General features: G+C 41.5%; 1 protein-coding gene across 1 annotated transcript in view; it reads left to right on the top strand.

Moving 5' to 3' along the window:
- Window positions 1-7,062: 7,062 nt before the first annotated feature.
- Window positions 7,063-22,685, top strand: part of TMEM241 (transmembrane protein 241) — a 118,383-nt gene continuing 102,760 nt past the window's right edge. The window contains exons 1-3 of the mRNA XM_043558452.1: window positions 7,063-7,233; window positions 12,393-12,439; window positions 15,426-15,503. Coding sequence (XP_043414387.1) covers window positions 7,162-7,233; window positions 12,393-12,439; window positions 15,426-15,503 — 197 coding nt within the window. The 5' untranslated portion in view covers window positions 7,063-7,161. The remainder of the gene's footprint in view (window positions 7,234-12,392; window positions 12,440-15,425; window positions 15,504-22,685) is intronic.

The raw sequence follows: 22,685 nt of genomic DNA, 5'->3' as shown, positions 1-22,685 counted from the left end.
GATAAATAAACACTAAAAAAAATTGAACAAAAAAAATGACCAATGAAAGCCTGGAGTTTATGAGAAAAAAGTAAGGGCTAAAGTTAGAAATCTGATAGTCAATATCATAGCTACTGTTTAGTGAATGCTTAATACGCGTTGAATTAAACACTTCAAACATGTTAGCTCATTCGGTTCTTAAAATGGTCCTGGGGAATATTGGTATCCCCACTTTATAGATTGAAAAACTGACACTTGGGGAGCTCAATGTCACACATTTTGAATTATGTGGTTTATATTAGCTTTGGAAAGAAATGAAAAAGGAGATAGTTTTTAGGGGGAATATAAGGAGTCAAGGGCAAGGGATTTTGATGAAGTTGGAGTGAAGAAATTGAGAGAGAGAAATGCCATAATGGACCTAAAGAGTGAAGAGGTAGTGGGCTAAATAGCAAGAGTTGGTAAAGATGTGGAGAACCCTCGTATGTGGCTGGTGGGAATGTGAAACGATGCCCTTGCTGTGGAAAACAATTTGGCAGTTCCTTAATAAGTTAAACATAGCATTACCATATGATCCAGCAATTCCACGCCTAGATATATACCCAAGAGAATTGAAAACAGGTACTCAACAATACTTGTACCTGAATGTTCATGGAACCATTATTCACCATAGCGAAAGGGTGGAAACAATGCAAATGTCCATCAGTGGATGAATGGATAAACAAAATATGGTATACACATTCAATAGAACATTACCCAGCCATAAAAGCAACTTTTATGGATTGAATCATGACTCCCAAAATTTGTTTATTGAAGTCTCAACCCCCAGTATCTCAGGAGGTAACAGTATATGGAGATAAGTTCTCACAGAGGTGACTAAATTCAAATAAAGGTGGTAGAGTGGGGGCCTAATCCAGTATGACTGGTATTCTTATAAGAAAAGAAAGAGACATCTAGGGCACCTGCTCACAGAGGAACATCCACATGAAGGGACAGCAAGAGGCCAGCTATCTATAAGCCAAGGAGAGTAGCCTTTAAAAATTTGTTTTAAGTTCATTTATTTTTGAGAGAAACACACACACACACAGAACGTGATGGGTGGGGGAGGGAGGGCAGAGAGAGAGAGAGGGAGACACAGAATCTGAAGTAGGCACCAGGCTCTGAGCTGTCAGCACACAGCCTGATGTGGGGCTTGAACCTACCAACTGAGAGATCATGCATGACCTGAGCCGAAGTAGGACACTTAACCAACCGAACCACCCAGGCGCCCCCGAGAGCAGCTTTTAAAGGAAAACAGTCCTGTAGGCACCTTGATCTTGGACTTCCATCCCCCAGAACACTGAGAAAATAAATCTCTACTGTTTAAGCCACCCAGTCTGTGGTATTTTGTTATGGCAGCCCAGGGAAACTAATTCAGGAATGAAGTACTGATATGTGCTACGATGTGGATGAACCTCGAAAACGTCATGCTAAGTGAAAGAAGCCAGTGACAAGGGCACATATTGTATGATTGCACTTATGTGAAAAATCCAGGATAGGTAAATCCATAAAGACAGAAAGCAGATTGGTGGTTGCCAGGGGATGGGGTGAGAAGAAGAGGGAAATTAAGAGTGACTGCTTAATAGGTAAAGGGTTTTCTTTGGGGGTGAAGAAAATTGGAAATCGATATAGGTGATAGTCGTACAATGTTGTGAATCTGCTCAATACCAATGAATTTCACACTTTAAAATGCTTTATTTCATGTTATACGAATTTCATCTCAGAAAGAGCGAGTGAGTGAGTGAGAAGCCTGCTATATAATAGTTTTAAAGGTAGAGCAGATGTAGGTTATTCCCGAGTCAGAGGAAGCTAAGAGAAGCAGCGGTGAGGATGAGGTTGGGAAGCTTAAGGGAACAGGATAAAACATCAGGACATTGGATGGGTGATCCAAATGGACCTTAAAATTATCCAGCAAGATGGCAGGGGTTGGAGTGGAGTGCAGTGAGTATGAGCAGGTGCCAGAGTCTTTAGAATACATGCAGATTGTACCCCCAAGGTTGGTAGATGATGCTGGTAAAGAAGCTTCGACAGAGTGAGATGATTAGAGATGCCAGAGGAGAGCCATTTTCCTGGGGGGCTGGTGCAGAATAATGTTTTGGGAGCTACTCTGGAGAGAGCAAAGAATGATGACCCTTATTCCTTGCCCTGGACACCAGACGGAGATGAGTAGTCTCAGAGGGCACTCAAGTTTTAGAGAAGGCAGGCTGTGGGGATAAGGGAAGTTTTTTCCCCATGGGATGGAGTTTCACATTAGAATAGAGCTTGTGGGTTAACAATTTTAATGATTTAATGATTTAAGGTATATCCCTAGTGCCACCAACCGTGTACGTCTTAAAAAGGAAGACAGGGTGAAATGTACAGCATTGAAAAAGTTTACAGTCCACATTTATAAATACTATTACTATAAAAAGTGTGGTTTACTAACAACAGCATGTAGTCCTATGTTATTTAAGAATGAGTCCTTGAATGGCCATGTCTCTGTGAAGTGGAATAAGCACAGCGTTTAAAGCATTTAGCTCAAGATTTACTCCCTATCATCTTTTGATAAACTCACTGGTGCTCAGCAGAGACAAAGCTATTCCAGAATTTGCACTGCCTAAACACATGGAATCAGCAGATTCTTGGTCTCTAAAGAGAACAGGAGTGTGTGGCTGGCTCAGTTGGTAGAGCATGTGACTCTGGATCTCAAGGTTGTGAGTTCAAGCCCCATATTGGGCACGGAGCCTAGCCAAAACAAATTAATAAAAAAGTAAAGAGAGCAGATATAAAACTCTTGAGTCTTTAATATTGAAACTAGTTAAGTCTATTTTGCATGTAGTTGCTTCAGGCAACCAACAAATATTTATTAACTGCCTACGATACTTCTGAAGCCTTGTGGGAGAAAAAAAGAACTACAAGATATAGTTGGAAAGATAATATGTTCACACAACATTAAATAACACAACACTTCTATCTCAAAAGGGTGCATGATTACTTGTCAAATCACAGCTATAGAAAATGAACGTTTCAGGATTCATTGTGGCTTAGTGAGATCTGGAAAGGCTGCATGGAGAAGGTGCCACCAAACTATGTCATGAAGGTTGGAGAAAGCTATAAAGTTAGTTTCAGGGGAAGGAATGGTATAAGACAAGGCATGGGACAGGAAAAGTCTGTGGTATATTTAGTGAGGTTACTTGGGGTACCTGGTTGGCTCAGTCAGTAGAGCATGCAACTCTTGATCTTGGTGTTGTAGGTTCAAGCCCCATGTTGGGTGTAGAGACTACTTAAAAATAAAATCTAAAAAAAAAAAAAATATAAGGTCACTAGAGTGCAGTGTTATGGATATGGGTCAGTTGGGTTAGGTTGGGATTCAATGATTCTGAACCCTATGGAACCCATTGCCATTTTTTTTTAATGTTTATTTATTTTTGAGACAGAGAGAGACAGAGCATGAATGGGGGAGGGGCAGAGAGAGAGGGAGACACAGAATCAGAAGCAGGCTCCAGGCTCTGAGACATCAGCCCAGAGCCTGAGGCAGGGCTCGAACTCACCAACCGTGAAATCATGACCTGAGCTGAAGTCGGATGTTCAACTGACTGAGCCACCCAGGCGCCCCCCCATTGCCATTTTTTTTTAAATTTTTTTTTCAACGTTTATTTATTTTTGGGACAGAGAGAGACAGAGCATGAACGGGGTAGGGGCAGAGAGAGAGGGAGACACAGAATCGGAAACAGGCTCCAGGCTCTGAGCCATCAGCCCAGAGCCCGATGCGGGGCTGGAACTCACAGACCGCGAGATCGTGACCTGGCTGAAGAGGACGCTTAACCGACTGCGCCACCCAGGCGCCCCCCATTGCCATTTTTTAATAACAAATACTTTGTTTTGCTTCCTTTACTGCATACTATTTTAAAAATTGATATAATACTCTGACTATAAGGATAAATAAAAGGAGAATAATCTTTAATTAAAAATATGTATTTAATTCTACTTATAAGAGGAATTTAAATTAGCCAAACTTTAAGACACAGAAAGTAGAATGATGTTTGCCAGGGACTAGGGGAGAACAGGAAAAGAGGAGTTGTTCAATAGGTAGAGTTTCGATTGCACAAGATGCAAAGTTCTAGAGATCTGTTGCACAACAATGTGCACATACTCAACATTACTGCAGTGTGCATTTAAAAATGGTTAAGATAATGCATTATGTCATGTGTTTTTTGCTACAATCAAAATATGGTATTTGAATATGAAAATTGGCTAAGTGGATTTCTTTTCATGTAGTTTGCTCAGGATTCATTCTCTCTACTGTATCTGAGGATTCATTCTCTATCCTAGTTCTGTGAAAAGTGCCTCTTCCACATTCTCTATATTCTTTGTTAATCAAACTTATATTAAATGTATATTAGACCTTATCATTCTATCCTTGATGACTTTTTTTTAAAGATTTTATTTTTAAGTAATTTCTACACCCAATGGGGTGGGGCTTAAACTCACAACCCTGAGATCAAGAGTCACATGTTCCTCCGACTGAACCAGCCAGGTGCCCCAGGATTTTTTTATATTCAAAATCTTTTATATTCAAAATCTATGGTAGAGAGAGTTGTTCCCCCCCCCCCCCCAATAGATATTGCCTTCTATTTTACTTTTTCGCCTTGTTGTTCTGGCTAGAACTTCCAATATAATGTTAAGTAAAAGTGGCAAGAATGGTCATCCTGGTCTTGTTCCTGATTTTAGGGAAGAAAGCAAATGTCTTTCACCATCAAGTATGCTAGCTGTGGGGTTATCACAGATGCCTTTTATCATATTGAGGAAATTCCCTTTTATTCCAGTTTGTTTTAGTGTTTTTAATCATGGAAAGGTGTTGAATTTTGTCCAATGCCTTATCTATTTCTACTGAGATGATCGTGTGGTTTTTGTCCTTTAATCTGCTGATATGGTATATTACATGAATTGATTTTTGCATGTTAAACAAATCTTGCATTCCTGGGAAAAATCACTGTGGGTCTTGGCGTGTACTCCTTTTACATGTTGCTGGATTCCATTTCCTAGTGTTTTGTTGAGAAGTTTTGCATCTATATTCATAAGAAATATTAATGTTCTGTCTACTTAAAAAACTTTTTTTTTTAACATTTATTCATTTTTTGAGAGACAGACACAGAGCCTGAGCAGTGGAGAAGCAGAGAGAGAGAGGGAGAAACAGAATCCAAAGCAGGCTCCGGGCTCTATCAGCACAGAGTCGGACGAGGGGCTCAAACTCACGAGCAGCAAGATCATGACCTGAGTTGAAGTCAGCTGCCCAACCGACTGAGCCACCCAGACGCCCCTGTGTTCTGTTTACTTTTAAAGTGGGATTTAGGTTTAAAAATGTATGCTGCTGCTTCTGCCATCCTTTGAGAATTCTCCCATGTGAGCTGTCAAAAAAATTCATTATTAAAAAAGATTCGTTGGGAAAACCCCCAAAGGAGTTGTTGTATCCAAGTTCCTGTCTTTTCTTATTTAACAAACATTTATTGAGCACTTATGGATCCAGTATAAAAAAGTAAATTTATAACTGTAACCCTTTGGTCTCAAAGATGTTAATTAACAATACAAGTGGTTATATCTTTTCTTGTGTTTAGAAGGTCTAACCTCAATCTCATATGTAGTAGCTTGTTGTGTGTCAGTGTAAGACCTGATGATTTTATTTTCATCTAATCTTAGTTTAGTTTGCTTTGTGAAACAGAATAATGCAGCTTTGGAAAAATCAATGGCTCTGGCAAAATCTATCAGCGCTCTTGCTACAAATGTCAGCTTCTATTTGCGTGGTTCTTTATTGTTCTGGTTGTTCCTGCTTGTTAAGCAACTTCTGTCAAAGAAAATAAGTTAAGAAATAACTAGAAAATAATAGGGCTCCACCTGAACCTGTTCATGTACTAAAAGTACTCAGAGAATACCAAGTAGTACCAACTACTGATTTCAAAGAAATTTTATTGAGCAAAAATTTTCTTTGTAAGGACTATATAGCTCTGAAATAGGTTTCCTAAAATATCGTCAGGGGAAAATTACTTCTTATTTATCTTTTATGTGGAGATAATACATCTGGTGTTTGCTTGGATACTATAGTTGATAAGCAATTTTACACAGGGAATACAAATTTTAATTTTTTATTATTAAATTGTATTTATTTTTGAGCAAGAGACAGAGACAGTGCGAGCGGGGGAGGGACAGAGGGAGAGAGAGACACAGAACCTGAAGCAGGCTCCAGGCTCCCAGCTGCCAGCACAGAGCCCCACGCGGGTGGAACCCATCAACCGCGAGTTCATGACCTGAGCCCAAGTCGGAGGCTCAAGCGACTGAGCCACCCAAACGCCCCAGGGAATACAAATTTTAAAAAGTGAAGGTTTCCTGGTGTACAGGGTATTTCTAAATATCTGTGTTTGTGCATGTGGGGAACACTTGTACCCCACAAAGTCCATCAACACGTTTCATGTATGTTTACTACTATTTGCCAGAAACCTAACTAGGTAAATTTTCTAACCTATATACTAGGAATAGGGGCTGTGCTTGAAACTCCACTTTCAGGAGGATTTATTTTATGTAAATTTCAACACAATGGAATGACTTCTGTTAAAAAAAGAGAAAAAAACCCCTATATTCATTCCAGCTCCTCAGGCTTCCTTCTTTTAAAACAACACTTATCATTAACTTTTTGGTGTCGTTTGCAAAAGTAATACAGACCCGGTGTAGAAAACAGGGCAAATTCATTAAAGCATATAAACATGTTCGTCCCATCGTTTAGATGACAGCTATGAACATTTTTCTTTAAACGGTAATGCAATGTCGTGAACTGTTTTGTAAACGGCTTTTTTCCCCTCGTCTGCCATTTTCGACTTTTTTTACAGGGACTAGTGTCCGCCCTTTCCCTGCAGGCGGTGGGGTCGGTCTCAGCCCCGGCCCGGCGATATTTCTCCCCCTACCTCACAAGACAGCAGAGAGCGACCTCGCCCACAGGGCAGCTGCCGGGCCCGCGGCGGCCGGGTCCCTTTAAGAGGCAGGCGCCAGGGGCGGTCCCCGCGCGGATTGGCCGAGCTTGGAGCCACGTGGCTGTCCTGGCAGCTGTGGCTGTGGCCTTGCTCCGGGGGCTGCCGCGGAGCTGCCGCGGGGTTCCCGGATAGGGGCGCGGGTTGCCCGATGTGCGTGAGGAGGTGCCTGGTGGGCCTTACCTTTTGTACCTGCTACCTGGCGTCTTACCTCACGAACAAGGTGAGGGGGGCGGGCAGGGGGTGGAGATGATTGCACGTGGGAGATTGGAGCCCCCATATCGTACGTGGAACAGATGCAGCCTCCAGCTTTTTACCTGATTTTTCCTGATGGTAGTGGAGAGGAAGCCGACTCTGTGTGGAATGCTCATTTAGAAATAGGATTTGCTGGACTGCACTGGCCCTGTTTCCGGTCCTGTAAAGCATCCTTCACATTTCCTGGGACAACGAATTTTTTAAAATTAAATTTATTTATTTATTTATTTAAATGTTTATTTATTTTTGAGAAAGAAAGAGAACGTAAGTAGAGGACACCAAATTTTTTGACTGGTGAACTCCCAGGAACTTAATTTTGGGTTGTGCATACTACTTTTCAGGGAAAAAAAGCAATTGGCTCTTGTTCTTTCGCGGCAGGAAGAGTAGAAGAAATCTGACATATCCTGCCTTTTTTTCTGAAACACGCCCCTGCCCTAGAAACCCACATGGTTCCAGAAGCTTTTATTTTTAATTTTAATTTTTTTTAATTTTTAAAGTTTTATTTATTTAATAATCTCTACACCCAACATGGGACTCAACTCATTACCCTGAGCTCAAGTCAGAGTTTTTCCAAGTGAGCCAGACAGCCACCCCCCTCCCCCCAACCAAGCTTATAAACAGAAGAGATCAATCCATTTCCATATCCATCTTTCCCTCACACCACTGATAGCCCATCTTTTTTTTTTTCTTTTTTTAATGTTTATTTATTATTGAGAGAGAGAGAGAAACAGCAAGAGCAGAGGAGGGGCAGAGAGAGAGGGAGACAGAATCTGAAGCAGGCTCTAGGCTCTGAGCCATCAGCACAGACAGAGCCCAATGTGGAACTGGAACTATGAACCCTGAGATCATGACCTGAGCCAAAGTCAGAGGCTTAACTGACTGAGCCACCCAGGTGCCCTTGGCAGTCCTTTTTTTTTTTTTTTTTTTTAACGTTTATTTATTTTTGAGACAGAGAGAGACAGAGCATGAACAGGGGAGGAGCAGAGAGAGAGGGAGACACAGAATATGAAACAGTCTCCAGGCTCTGAGCCATCAGCCCAGAGCCTGACGCGGGGCTCGAACTCACGGACCGTGAGATCATGACCTGAGCCGAAGTCGGACGCTTAATCAACCAAGCCACCCAGGCGCCCGGGCAGTCCTTTTTAAAATATGTCTCCATCCCAGACATTTCCACTATATTCAAGAGTTTTTTGTGGAATTATTTTTGAAAATAAAATATTTGTAAATTTAATTTTCTTTAAAGTAATGTCATGAAACTCTTTTTTATGAAAATCCAGAAAAGCAGTGGTGCCATGTTTTTATTTTGTTAGGAGGGAGAAGCTGGCCTTGGATTAGGACCACACAGGGAAATGTTACACTTTTGAGGGCTAGGGTGGGGCATCCCCTCTTGTCACAGAGGTTGGCTGGACACCAAGACAAAGTGGGGGATACCAGGCCCAGGACCACCTTCCCCCATTGTAGGGTCTCCCCTGCCCATCCCCCTCAAAACCCAAACCCCTCTTGCTCTCTGGAAAAGGACTGTTAACCAATAGCATTTCCTTATACCTTCTCTCTTAACGTGAGGACTGTCTTCAGAATACTCAGATGATGCACCAGAACCCTGTCAGAATCCTTCCTCCCGTCCAGTTGATTTTTAGTTTCGGTGATGGGCCTTTGAAGATCCATTAATACTGCCTTCCTGGGAGACAGTGATGGGTTTGTATCCTGGCTCCACTTAGCTTGGTCTTTGGGACTTAAATTTCTCTAAAGCTAAGTTTTTTAACTTTAAGATAGTATTAACAAGTCCTTTTCAAAAAGTCGTTCGGAGGATTAATCAAAATGATGTTACTGAGTTGACTGGCCAAGTGCCCAATATCATGGTAAATAAGGTAAGTGGTAATTACTCTAGAAGGAAGGAAAGACAATCTTTTGCATATGGGGTGACCCAGTAATTAGCTTTTAACAGATTTGTTTCTTCCTCACAGGAAGCTAAACTAAAAGATTTATTTTAGCACCTTTTCTGGAATATGTGAATTTGTGAAATCCTGGCCTTTTCATTCAACTATTCTAATTTGTCTAGTTAACCTGATGAACATATTGATAATATTTCACTTAAAAACAAAATGGCCTTCCTTTTATTTCTATATAATCATCAGACGGAGAAGAGTGACAAGTCTTTCATGAAAACCCATGAGCCAGGCGGGCATTGGTTAAAAAACAGAGTATCTAAGCAAAACAATCCAGCAGGCAGATAACACTTAGTTCACAGAAATTTATACCCCCTCTGGATGCACATTGGCATCTGTGGCATTATTGTTATATTTATTGGGGTCCCTCACCATTTTATAGTCAATGTTATAAAGATGGATTACCGTCCATGTGCATCATGCTTCAAGGTGCTAGAGAAAAAGAAGCCAAACTGTCTTGTCTCTAGGAATATCTAATCCGAGTAATAAAAATTGTAGATTTCCAAGGACCCTCAGAACTTAAACAACAAATCCTTTTCCATTTTCCATGATGGTTTGGAGTGCTTTGGTTTAGGGCTCTTGGGAGTGTTGGAGCAGATCAAAAGCAGAAGAGTAACAGCAGAAGGCAGAGGGAAGGGGAGGGGAGGAGACTGTACAAAGGGGAAAGAAATGGAGTCAAGAGTAGCAGCAGGCAGATGTGAGGCCCAGGTAGGAGTGGGAGAGGTAGTCGTTCATAATGGGACTATGGTAGGGACTTTGTAGCTCTTAGATGATGCCATTGTTTCAAATAGGACAGTCGTGCTTCTTTCTGGCAGCCATAACAGGTTGGCTTGGACCAAATAGGGGCCAAGTGAGAAGGGAACTGTGCAGTGAGCCCCCCAGCATATAATCTCTGCCAAATGATTTTTCTTTTGAATTAGTGAACATTATTTTGTGTTTAGAGATAGGATCCACTCTTCCAGTTTTTAGAAGACTCTATGCTATTTTTTTAATGTTTATTTATTTTTGAGAGGGGGGGGTGCGGAGAGAGGGACAGAGAGAGGGAGAAAGCAACCAGGGGAGGGGCAGAGAGAGAGAGGGAGGCAGAAGATCCAAAGCAGGCTCTGCGCTGACAGCAGAGACCCCGATGCGGGCTTGAACCCACGAACCATGAGATCATGACCTGAGACAAAGTCAGATGCTTAACCAACTGAGCCACCCAGGCGCCCCATGCTAGTTTTTTAATTTTCCTATTTCTCAGGGTAGTTTTCTCCTCTATTTCCCTCTGTGTTTGCAAAAAAGAAAATTCATTGAAAAAAACTCTTGTCTATTTTAGGCCCAGCCCTTCTAGTGTTAAAAGAACGGTTGATTTTAGTTTGAACAGCAAGTGTTTTGGCTCTCCTGACCTCGTGTCTGAGGTGTTCCTCCAGCCTGTGGGAGGTCCTGGCAGTAACCAGGCTTAGGGCCCAGGCAGCCACCAGCCCTTCTTCCCCTCATAGCTATTAAGCTTTCAGCCTGGGGACAACGTCCACATCTGTTTTCCTTTCAAAGACTCCCAAATTGCTCCTTCTTTCTCCATGAGAAGTGCTCACTGCTGTTCCACTGAATAGCCTTTTGCTCTGAGCAACACTTTTCAGTGGCCTGAGGAACTGCTAAAGGATGAATATTAGGACTTAGATTGCATTTGTCAGAGATTTTGTTTTTCACTGTTCTCACTCTTCTTTAGCAAGGTCAGGTAAGAGCTTCAGCATTTTGTCTCCCCCCAGGATGTAGGACAAAGCCCAGCATACACTAAACTAAATAAATATTTGCTGTCTTCAAGAGGGTTGTTTAGGGTGATAGAGCACATGGCCCAGATGCTCACTTGTTCATCCTTTCTCTGTTTTAGAATGAAAATATCAGGGAAAAGTGGGAAGGAGCCTATTGACCTATGTGAATAAACAGACTTCAGAGAAGAAGAAGGTCCATTTTTTTTTGTTTTTTTTTAATGTCTTATTATTTATTTTTGAGAGAGAGAGAGAGAGAGAGAGAGAGAGAGAGAGACAGAGTATGAGCGGGGGAGGGGCACCAGAGAGAGGGAGACACAGAATCCAAAGCATCACCAGGCTCTGAACCATCAGCACAGAGCCCGACGCGGGGCACTCAACAAGGGGCTTGAACTCACAAGCTGTGAGATCGTGACTGGAGCCAAAGTCCCAGACACCCAATCGACTGACCCACCCAGGGGCCCTGAAGGTCCATTTCAAGTAAATACAGAGCACAGGCAGTTAGCTGTAATAGTGACATTTAGGAGCTCACACTAGGAGGCCTATGTATAGGTTAATCCATGGGAAAAAATAGGTATGTAAATTTGCCTAACACCAGTCCACTCTATTTTTACATCATGTGAAGAATCAGTAGAGTCCTTGCCTAGAGCCTTTAATGGTTTTTAAACTTTACAAAAAGTCTTAGTGCTCAATGGTAGGAAAAATAGGAAAAGATATCCAGAAAGACAAAACACAGTCCCGTTTCATAAAGTGTTATAAAAGACATAATAGAAAAACAAGTTGTTGACCTTAGCCAAGTTGGTTTAAAAAAAAAAAAAAATCCTTAAAATGCTAAAGCACAGGGAAAGGTATGATGCCTAAGCAGTATTAGTTTAAAAACAAAAAACAAAAAAAGTACCTTTAGAATGCAAAAGCCAAATGCCCCCAAATGGGAGGAAAACAAAGGAAATATTCACTAGGATGCAGTTCTTGCTTGAAGAGAATCAAAGAAGGGGGTTGGATTTTGAGGTAAATTGGACAGTAGATAAAGCAGGTACCCTGAGGAAAGAGAGTGCGTCCAGGGGTTTGTCCGGTTTTCTTGAATTACTGCAGTTCCAACATGACTTCCCCTGAGGCCTAGGAAGATACTGAGTTGTTGGACATCCACGGCACCAGACCCAGCTGCTGTGCGGCCCAATTTGCTGATGATAGCAGTTCTATTTCCCCACCAAGAGGTGGTTAGGCTTCTGGCGACCCTGGGGAAAAAAGACCCGCTCTTTTTATTATGACTTGGAAGGTCTTTTTTTTTTTCCCATGTATGATTTTGGGGGGAAGGGTAAAAGCCTTTTTGAAACTTGAGTATACTTATATTTCTTCAATAGGGATTTCTTTGATTATACAGTCTAGCAATTCTCTATAATTTGAAAATGTCCATTAATCTGCTCTTTGTTTTTCAGTATGTCCTGTCTGTCTTGAAATTTACCTACCCTACATTATTCCAAGGGTGAGTATCTTTTATGCTCTTTGTACACATATGTGGGATATGTCCAACCAGCATCATTAAATGTTCCTTAAAATATTTTTAATGACTACATAGATTTTTTTTTTTTTATCAAATAGACATACTGTAATTTATTTAGCCCTTCTATTAGTGGGCATTAAATTGTGTCCCATTTTGGGGGTATAAAAATAGTGTTGTCAGACATATTTTTGTATCCAAGTTTGTCGAATTTCTAGCTATTTCTTTGGAATAGATTCCTATATAAGAAATTTGGGTTAAAGAATATGAACTTATGGGTTTTTTAAATTTTTTTAAATGTTTGTTTATATTTGGGACAGAGACAGACCATGAACAGGGGAGGGTCAGAGAGAGAGAGACACACAGAATCTGAAGCAGGCTCCAGGCTCTGAGCTGTCAGCGCAGAGCCTGACATGGGGCTCGAACTCACAGACCGTGAGATCATGGGGCTCGAACTCACGGACCGTGAGATCATGACCTGAGCCAAAATTGGACGCTTAACTGACTGAGCCACTGGCGCCCTCCCCCCACCCTGCCCCGGACCACTGTCTCTCAAATGACTATTGACATTTTGAGCTTGGTAATCCTTTGTTATGGGGGCTGGTCCAGCACACTGTAGGATGTTTGGCAGAGTCCCTGGCTACAACTCAACCAGATGCCAGTTAGCAACCCTCCCCTCCCCCACCCCCTGTTGTGACAACCAAAAATGTCTCTAGATATTGCCAAATGTCCCCTAGGGGGAAGAATCATACGAGTTGAATGCCACTGCTCTAGGTCACACTGTTGGAGGGCATGACCCATATCTGTCTGTTCTGCTTGGCTGGGTTCGTGAAGGTTTCACAAAGGAGGCATAAAAACTGGATCTAATAGGACGAGCAGGTGTTCACCAACACACAAAGAGGTAGGAGAACATGATGTGTCAAGAGGGCAGCATGTGGAGACTCTAGAAGTAGAAAGTGACCTGACACATTCCCGAGGCTGTCAGCTGTTCAGTATGGCTGGAATGTAGCTGCCCGTGGCAGATGCACCGGAGTTGAGCCTGGAGAGGTGTGGGTGCCTGTCCAGGAAGGCTTGTGTGTCACTCGCAAGTGACTTTATCCCCGTAGGCCAGCAGTTCTCAACTGTTGTGTAGCAACACATGGGTGTGTTGTAATCACTTCCGTGGTGAGGTGTCTCAAGTCATAACTAAAAATAAGGTTTTGAAATCTATGAATTATTCACCTAAAGTAAAGCAATTCGAGTGAAACAGGGTGAAGTTATTGCCTGTAGTACCCTCTCACTCATTTTGAAGTGTGCTGTGCTTTGTACAGTGGGAAGGGCAGGGGTGCTTAATTAATTAACTAATTAGTTAGCTAATTTAAATTTTTTAAAAAGTTTGTTTTCAGAGAGAGAGAGAGAGCAAAAGTTGGGGAGGGGCAGAGAGAGAGGGGAAGGAGAGAATTCCAAGCAGCCTCCACACAGTCAGTGCAGAGCCTGATGCAGGGCTTGAACCCACAAACTGTGAGAGTTGGATGTTTAACCAACTGAGCCACCCAGGTGCCCCAGGGGTGCTTATTTTATAACCTGTGCTCCCCTTGTACTTTGCATGCAGAGGAAGAATGTCTCACTTGATCCCAAGTGTCTTATGGCAGAAAAGAGACTGGGAACTGCATCTGGCCACCTGGGAAGAATCAATCAACTGGTTTTGTTTTGTTTTGTTTTGTATTTTGTGTTTTGGGGTTTTTTTGTGTGTTTGCTGAGAGAAAGGGGGGGCACAAGTGAGCGAGTAGCAAAGAGAATCCCAGAAGGGGCAGAGGGAGAGAGAGAGAGAGAGAGAGAGAGAGAGAGAAAGGCGGTGCTCGTCCAAAGCACGATTCATGTTTTTACCCCAATGGGCTGGTGCTCACCCAAAGCAGAGCTTGTGTTCACCCAAAGCAGGGCTCCAGCTCACCTGACGTGGGACTCAAACTCGTGAACCATGAGATCGTGACCTGAGCTGAAGTCAGATGCTTAATGACTGAGCCACCCAGACACCCTTGTTTTGTTTTGTTTTTAAAGAAATGATGCCTTTTTATTTTAAATGTTTATTTATTTTTGAGAGAGAAAGTGGGGGAGGGGCAGAGAGAAGGGGACAGAGGATCTGAAGTGGGCTCTGCGCTGACAGCAGAGAGCCCCATGCAGGGATCGAACTCACAAACTGTGAGATCATGACCTGAGCCAAAGTCAGGCTCTTAAATGGCTGAGCCATCCAGGCACCCCAAATCAAACATTTTTAAAACAAGCAAGTGGCAAAATGAAGTTTGCCTTCTAGAACAAGCCCTTTGGCTGCAGGTAGAGAATGAAAGTTGTGAGGCCATCCTGGCGATAGGGACACCAGTTTGGGGACTGGTACTGGAGTTGAGGAGTGCCACGATGGGAACCTGCGTTAGGCAGAGGCAGAAGGGGTGGGGAAGAGAAGACTTGGTACTCTAGAACTGTTATGGGGATGCGTTCAATAGGATTTTGCGAGCAGATGAGAGAGATGACTGAAGAGAGAAGAGCTAGGATGACAGCTAGGCTCTGGTTTGGCTGATTAGGGGCAGAGGACGAAAATCAGAATGAGGAAGGGAAATTCAAGGTAACGTTTTAGGCAAGTTATCATTGGGAGCTTGTGGGGTGTCAGGGTGGTGGTATCCGGGTGGGCGTAGGGATTTGGAAATCATCAGTTCAAGGATGATGGGAGAAGTGGGGACTGTGGGGGAGGTTGTTCAGGAAAAGTCTAGAATAAGAAGAGAAGAATATCAGTGTCAGCACTGAATGGTACAGCTGGATTCGAGAATAATACAGGTTGAGAAGGAGGGGCCTGGGATGCTAGTTAGGAGAGAATGGGAGAAAAGAATTGTAGGAAGGCTTGGATGTGTATATTTGTGTCAGCCAGGAGCTCTGCCAGGTCTGGATGGCATATGAGACTATGGCACTCTCTTAAATTCACATTGGCCTTTGTCTTTTTCAGGTGGCAGACGTTAATTGGTGGACTTTTGCTTCATGTGTCATGGAAACTGGGCTGGGCTGAGATCAACAGCAGTTCAAGGTAGAACAACATCTTCTTGCTTGATTCATGATTCATACCCTGCATTCTCTTCACATTATTTAATCTTTTCTGGTGTTACACTGGGAAACACAGATGTTTATTTGAGTTGCTTGCTCTCTTAGTTCCCTTTGAACCTTGGGATTTTAATGCTTTTATAATCACATAGAACTGAAGGAGTGTGTTTTCCTGCTTAGTGATGTTACTAATATAATATTAAAATTAATCAAGATACATAACTTATAATACTGTATTAATTGGGCTTTGTTTTAGATCATAGGAGCACAACGAATGAGTTTTTATTTATGTTTAATTAAAAAAATGTGTTTTTTTAACATTTATTCATTTTTGAAAGACAGAGATACAGAGCGTGAGTTGGAGAGGGGCAGAGAGAGAGGGAGACACAGAACCCGAAGCAGGCTCTAGGCTTTGAGCTGTCAGCACAGAGCCTGATGTGGGGCTTGAACTCACAAACCATGAGATCATGACCTGAGCCAAAGTCAGATGTTTAACCGACTAAGCCACCCAGGAGCTCAGATGAAGGAGTTTTTTGTGTGTTTTTTTTTATAAGCTAAAACTTTTTATTATATTATATTAATTATAAATTAATATATTTTATTATATTATATTAAATTATTTATTAAAAATAATTTTCAATTATTTTCATTATAATTTTTTATTATAAATTTTTAATTTATTTTTGGTAGACAGAATACTAGCAGGAGAGGAGAAGAGAGCCCCTATAATTTTTTTTTAATGTTTTTTAAATTTATTTTTGAGAGAGAGTAACAGAGTATGAGCAGGTAAGGGGCAGAGAGAGAGGGAGATGCAGAATCTAAAATAGACTCCATGCTCTGAACTGTCAGCACTGAGCCCAACGTGGAGCTCGAACTCACAGACCATGAGATCATAACCTGAGCCAAAGTCAGATGCCCAACTGACTGAGCCACCCAGGCACTCCCCGATGAATGAGTTTTTAAATTTTTTTTTTTTTTCAACGTTTATTTATTTTTGGGACAGAGAGAGACAGAGCATGAACGGGGGGGGGGGCAGAGAGAGAGGGAGACACAGAATCGGAAACAGGCTCCAGGCTCTGAGCCATCAGCCCAGAGCCCGATGCGGGGCTCGAACTCACGGACCGCGAGATCGTGACCTGGCTGAAGTCGGACGCTTAACCGACTGCACCACCCAGGCGCCCCGATGAATGAGTTTTTAAATGAACTTAAAATTTTTGGAAAATTTTAATTTTGAAATTACTTACTACTTTACAGAAGAGTTTGAAATAATGCAAATAATTTCCATACCCTTTACTCCTATTCCTCATTCTTTTATCTTGCTTCTCCTATAATTTTCTCTTGAGATTTATGTATATGTATACATATATATGTATATATGTATATATATATATATATATATAATTTTTTCTGAACTATGTGAGAGTAAGTTGCAGATTTGAGAGTAAAATGCCCCTTCTAAATTCATAAGTGTGTATTTTCTAAGAGGAAGGACATTTTCTTACTTCACTATAGTATAGTAATCAAAATGAGGAAATTAATATTGATGCAATACTATTATCTCATCTACAGACCAAACTCATATTTTTCCAATTTTCTCAATATCCTTATAATGTAACTCCCACCCTGCCCCCCCCACCCACCGCCCTGCCAAATTCTGATCCAGGGTTCAGTTCAGATCACACATTATATTATATATTAGTTGTTATGAATTTCTTAAGGCAACTTGTCAAATACATTTAAAAGAAATCTCAAAAACCGTGACATTTTTCAGACAAAATTACAACCTGAATTGGCTAGCCACTCCTGCCTCACCTAGATAAATTCTTATGATTCTTCCAGAACATCATGCCTCATCTGAAATGATGCACAAAATGAAGAGCAAATGAAGTCAAAGTTTATATGGACAAGGCAGACAGCTCTACTGAATGATCAGGCCAGGTCACTCACCTGTATAATATCCTTACCTTGACAAAATGAAAATACTTTTGAAGATACTTTTATATGTGATATTTAAGCAGAGGACTTACTTTATTTATACTCCATTGTTATGGTGGATTGTTCAGTGAGAACTTGAGAACTGGGTCTTCATTTAAACAAACAAGTGCCTTGCACCCCAATGTTTATAGCAGCACTATAGACAATGGCCAAAGTATGGAAAGAGCCCACATGTCCATTGGCAGATGAATAAAGAAGATGTGCTTTATATATCCATATCCATACACACACACACACACACACACACACACACACACACACACACATATACACACAATGGAATATTAGCGATCAAAAAGAATGAAATCTTGCCATTTACAACAATGTGGATGGAACAAGAGTGTATTATGCTAAGCGAAATAACTCAGAGAAAGACAAATACCATATGATTTCACTCATATGTGGAATTTAAGATACAAAACAGATGAACATAAGGGAAGGGAAGTGAAAATAAGATAAAAACAGAGAGGGAGACAAACCTTAAGGGACTCTTAATTAAATACAGAGAACAAACTGAGGGTTGCTGGCAGGGTGTTGGATGGGGGGATGGGCTAAATGGGCAAGGGGCATTAAGGAGGGCACTTGTTAGGATGAGCACTGGGTGTTATATGTAAGTGATGAATCACTAAATTCTATTCCTGACATTGTTATTGCACTATATGTTAACTAACTTGGATTTAAATTAAAAAAATAAATTAATTTAAAAAATACAAATAAATATGTGCCCTGAATTCACAAGGCCTGTGATAGTTCTAATATTCAGTTAAATAATGAAGCATGTTGATTCCAAATGGTTTCATTTATTCCTCCACAGAGGCAAGAGATTGGTCTAGAATGCAGGTACTAACGGTCAGATTGTGGACTGGGGTCCACTGGTGCTCATCAACATGGGTCCTCTACTCTGTTTACAATGCCCCTGACTACAATTATCTTATAATTTCTGATGTGAATTATTTACTTCATAATAGTCGTTTAAACATTACTTTGGCCCTGTTTCCTTAAGAGCTAAGCCATTGGTTCCCACTTAAAAACATTTTTCCTGTGAGAAAATATACATAATATAAATTTTACCATTTTTTAAAAATTTTTTTTAACGTTTTATTTATTTTTGAGACAGGGAGAGACAGAGCATGAACAGGGGAGGGTCAGAGATAGGGAGACACAGAATCTGAAACAGGCTGCAGGCTCTGAGCTGTCAGCACAGAGCCCAATGCGGGGCTCGAACTCACGGACCGCGAGATCATGACCTGAACCGGAGTCGCCTGCTTAACCGACTGAGCCACCCAGGCGCCCCTAAATTTTACCATTTTTAAGTGTACAGTTCAGTGGCATTAAGTGCATTCACAATGTTGTGCAACCATTACCAGAACTTTTCTATCATCCCAAACAGAACAAACAGTAACTCCCCATTCTGCCTTCCCTCCATCCAGTCCCTGATAACCACTGTTCTATTTTCCATCTCTATGAATTTACCTATTCTGGATACTTCACTTCAGTGGAATCATACAATATTTGTCCTTTTGTGACTTAACATAATGTCCTCAGAATTGTTACATGTGTCAGAATCTTCTTCTTTGAGAAGCTGAATAATATTCCATTGGATGTATACCACAGTTTGTTTATCCATTCATCTCTTGATGGAATTCTTCATACTTCTGCCTTTTGGGGGAAGGGAAGGAGGAATGACTGGTAGAGGAGAGTAAAGTCAAAGACTCTCAAGGTTCATTCCCTGAAAGGAATGATCCTCCAACAGTAGAAATTTGAGACCCACTAGACACTGTTGTCCTTTGAGCTTGCGTGATGCTAGGTTCTACCCATTGCAGATCTGTGGGCATGTTCCCTTTCCGTCCCCCTGCTAAATTCTCAGGGACCTTTTCACTTCTATCGCCTGTACTTCTTCAGGTGGCTTCACATCCTTACACACGACGTTAGCTCGGTTAAGCGCCTTATCAAAGATCCTAGTGTCTTAGTGAATCTTATGATTAATAACTGCTGCAACAGCACAGCATTTCCATTTTCCACAGATCCTCAGCAAAGGGGAGTTACCAGATGTCTAGCAGCAAGGACCCAGCACCCATGTTCCTTCATGTATGCATGGGCTGGGTGTGTGTTTGCCATGGTTGCTGTTTCCTACTAGGCTTGGCTTTCCGATTATGTTACTAGAGAACCAAAGCTTGGCTTTGCTGTGTGACTGTGCACTTGTGTGGAGGTGGCAGAGGTTGGACTCTACTAAAAATGGAAACAGCAGCAGGTGGACAGGGTGGAGTCCTCTGGGTCATCGTAGAGTGGGGATTGTACCAGTGGGGCTGGAGGGTGGTTTCCAAATCGGTATTTAATAACATATACCATGAGAGCTCATTTAGACCCCTTATAGCCTGGGGTGCAGCAGAATCCAAGATTACCTCTTAAAACAAGTTCCAGAACCTGGCACCACATTTCCTACTTTGCAGAGAGGCCATTCTGCTGTGTTGGTTAGTCTCTGGCCATGTCATGACTCCACTAAGTGACCCGATAGAATCCATCTCCAAGATTTTTACTCAGCAACCAGCAATCACCAAGTGTTGGATGATGCTTTAGAGACCTTCTGTCTTGGGAAAGATCACACAGGCTTTCAGTCGCAAGCTTGTCCTTATACCGGCAGCTCTACTGCCATTGCCAACCTGCCGCAGAATGTTCAAGTGATTTTTCTAGCAGATGTGGGAGCCCTGGCTGTAGGCTGTGTTTCCAGAACGTGATCTAGAACACCGTGACAAGACATTTGACAGTGAGACCATGGCACTCTTTACTGGATTCTCGAACCATTGCTTACGGAATCAGGTGTGATTTCATTGGAGACATTACATGCCATCCTCCGGTCCCTTTATGACCAGACTACATGTTTAAATAAAAACATTTCGAAAGTAAATTTTAATGTGCTTACTACTTTTTGTTCACTCTACCTAAGACAGCAAATTTTTAACTCAAGTTTTCAAGGATGAGAAGTTCTAAGTTAATAACGCTATACCACAATGCCTTTGTGACCAGAGATTTCTAACAGATGAAGGAGAAAGCTCCACTCTTTAATTTTCCATTGGAGATCTTTGCTGGAGAACTATAAAACATTTCCTTGATAGGGGAGCCTGGGTGCCTCAGTTGGTTGAGCATCTGACTCTTGATTTTGGCTCAGCTCATGATCCCAGTGTCATGGGATGGACCCCACGTCAGGCTCCACGCTGCCCCTCTCCCTCACTCTCACTCTCTTTTGCAAATGAAAAAAAAATTTTTCTGGGGCATCTGGGTGGCTTAGTCGGTTAAGCATCCAACTCTTGGTTTCAGCTCAGCTCACGATCTCACAGTTTGTGGGTTTGAGCCCTGCATCTGGCTCTGCACTACTGATGTAGAACCTGCTTTGAATTCTCCCTCTCTCTCTCTCTTTCTCTGCCACTCCCCCACTCCCACACTCATTCTCTCTCATAATAAATAAAGAATACTTTCAAAAAATTTTCTTTGATAAAACCTCCAAGTTAACTCAGTCCTGTCCCTAAAGAAATGAACAGTGAGCCAATCAATTAGGATGCTTCTTTTTATGATTAATTATTTGTTTTTAAGCGAGATAGCTTGTCTTCATCAAAGCTACTGGTGGTTGGAATTTCTCAAATATTTTTTTTAATATATTGTATTTCATTTTGAGTGACCTGTAATTTTACGAACAGTTACCTTTGCTCACAGAGGAGAGTTAACATCAAATCCATGTGTTTTTGATCTTTTTTCCTATTGTGTGTTTTCGCCAGAGGAATGCTTTATGTATATTATGTAGAAATTACTTTGGGGGAAGATAAAACCAGCTTTCAAAGCATTCTCAGGAAACACGGAGAACCACTGCAGGGACGTAATATGAATAAAATCTGATTGGTTTTGGTGTGGTGATTATGGTTATTCCCCAGAGAAGAGTCCATGAGGCCAGGGATGGTAGAGGACAGGAATTTTTTTTTCAGCTTTATTGAGGTCTAGTTGTCAACTAAAATTGTAAGATGTTTAAAGTATACATTGTGGTAATTTGATATATGTACACATTGTGAAAGATTTCCTCCATCCAATTAATGAACACACCCATCACCTCACTTTATTTATTTATTTATTTGGGTGAGAACATTTAAATTCTACTCTTCTAGGAAATGTCAATGACACAACAACACAGTGTTATCAACTGTAGTCACCATTTTATACATTAGATTCTAAGACTTTATTCATCTTATAACTGAAAGTTTGTACCCTTTTCCCAATCTCCTCTATTAACCTGCCCCCAGCCCCTGGCAACTGCCTTTCTGTTCTGTTTCTGTGAGTTTGACTGTTTGTTTGTTTTCTTAGTTTTTCTTTTCTTTTTTTTTTAAGACTCCACATGTAATTCCAAATACCATGCAGTATTTTTCTTTCTTGGGACAGGATTTTTGGACCTTCGAAGTTTATAGTGGCTGCTGGTCATGCCTATACCAACCTGCAGGGCATAGGAATCTGCTGAACTCACACTTCAGTGTAGACTGCACCTCATGTCACTGTTGCTTTGTATCCATACAGTGTCTTGCAACAGCTCAGCTCTGCCTTTGTGGCATGAAAGCCACCATAGACTACATACACAGATGGGTGTGGCTGAGTGCCAATAAAATGGTATTTCAGCAATAGGCAACAGGTGGGATATGGCCCATGGGTCATAGTTTGCTGACTCTTGTTCTAAGTTATGCTCTGTGAGAAACAGTATAATCACAGGGTTTTTGGGTTCAAGTGATATTAGGGCTGAACTTTGTTAAGGGAGTTGACCCTCTGTGAGTCAGAGGAAGAGTAAAGAATGAAGGAGGAAAGGTCTAAGAATATTAGGAAAGAGGGACAGTAGTGAGTAGGATTCTTGAAGGACCATGTTCACCAGGATTGGACCCCCCAAAATGAAATCTAGGTATCTGCTCTAAGTAGGGAGTAGGGAGTAGGGAGTTAATATATGTAAAAGTGCTTGTAAACTGTAAAGCAAATATTGACTTTATAATTGTAAGATATTACTGTTTTTGGCAATGCCAATAGGCAGTATGAATCCTAGTATCTTGGTGGCTTGGTACTGTTTTTTAAGTTTATTTATTTATTTTGAGAGAGAGAAAGAGCGCATGCAAGGGGCAGAGAGAGGGGGAGAAAGGGAATCTTAAACAGG

The sequence above is a fragment of the Prionailurus bengalensis genome, chromosome D3 (genome assembly GCF_016509475.1).
Source record: "Prionailurus bengalensis isolate Pbe53 chromosome D3, Fcat_Pben_1.1_paternal_pri, whole genome shotgun sequence".
Classification (NCBI taxonomy): Eukaryota; Metazoa; Chordata; class Mammalia; order Carnivora; family Felidae; genus Prionailurus; species Prionailurus bengalensis.
The sequence above is the reverse complement of the archived record's forward strand: the minus strand, read 5'-3'. Positions and strand labels throughout refer to the sequence as shown.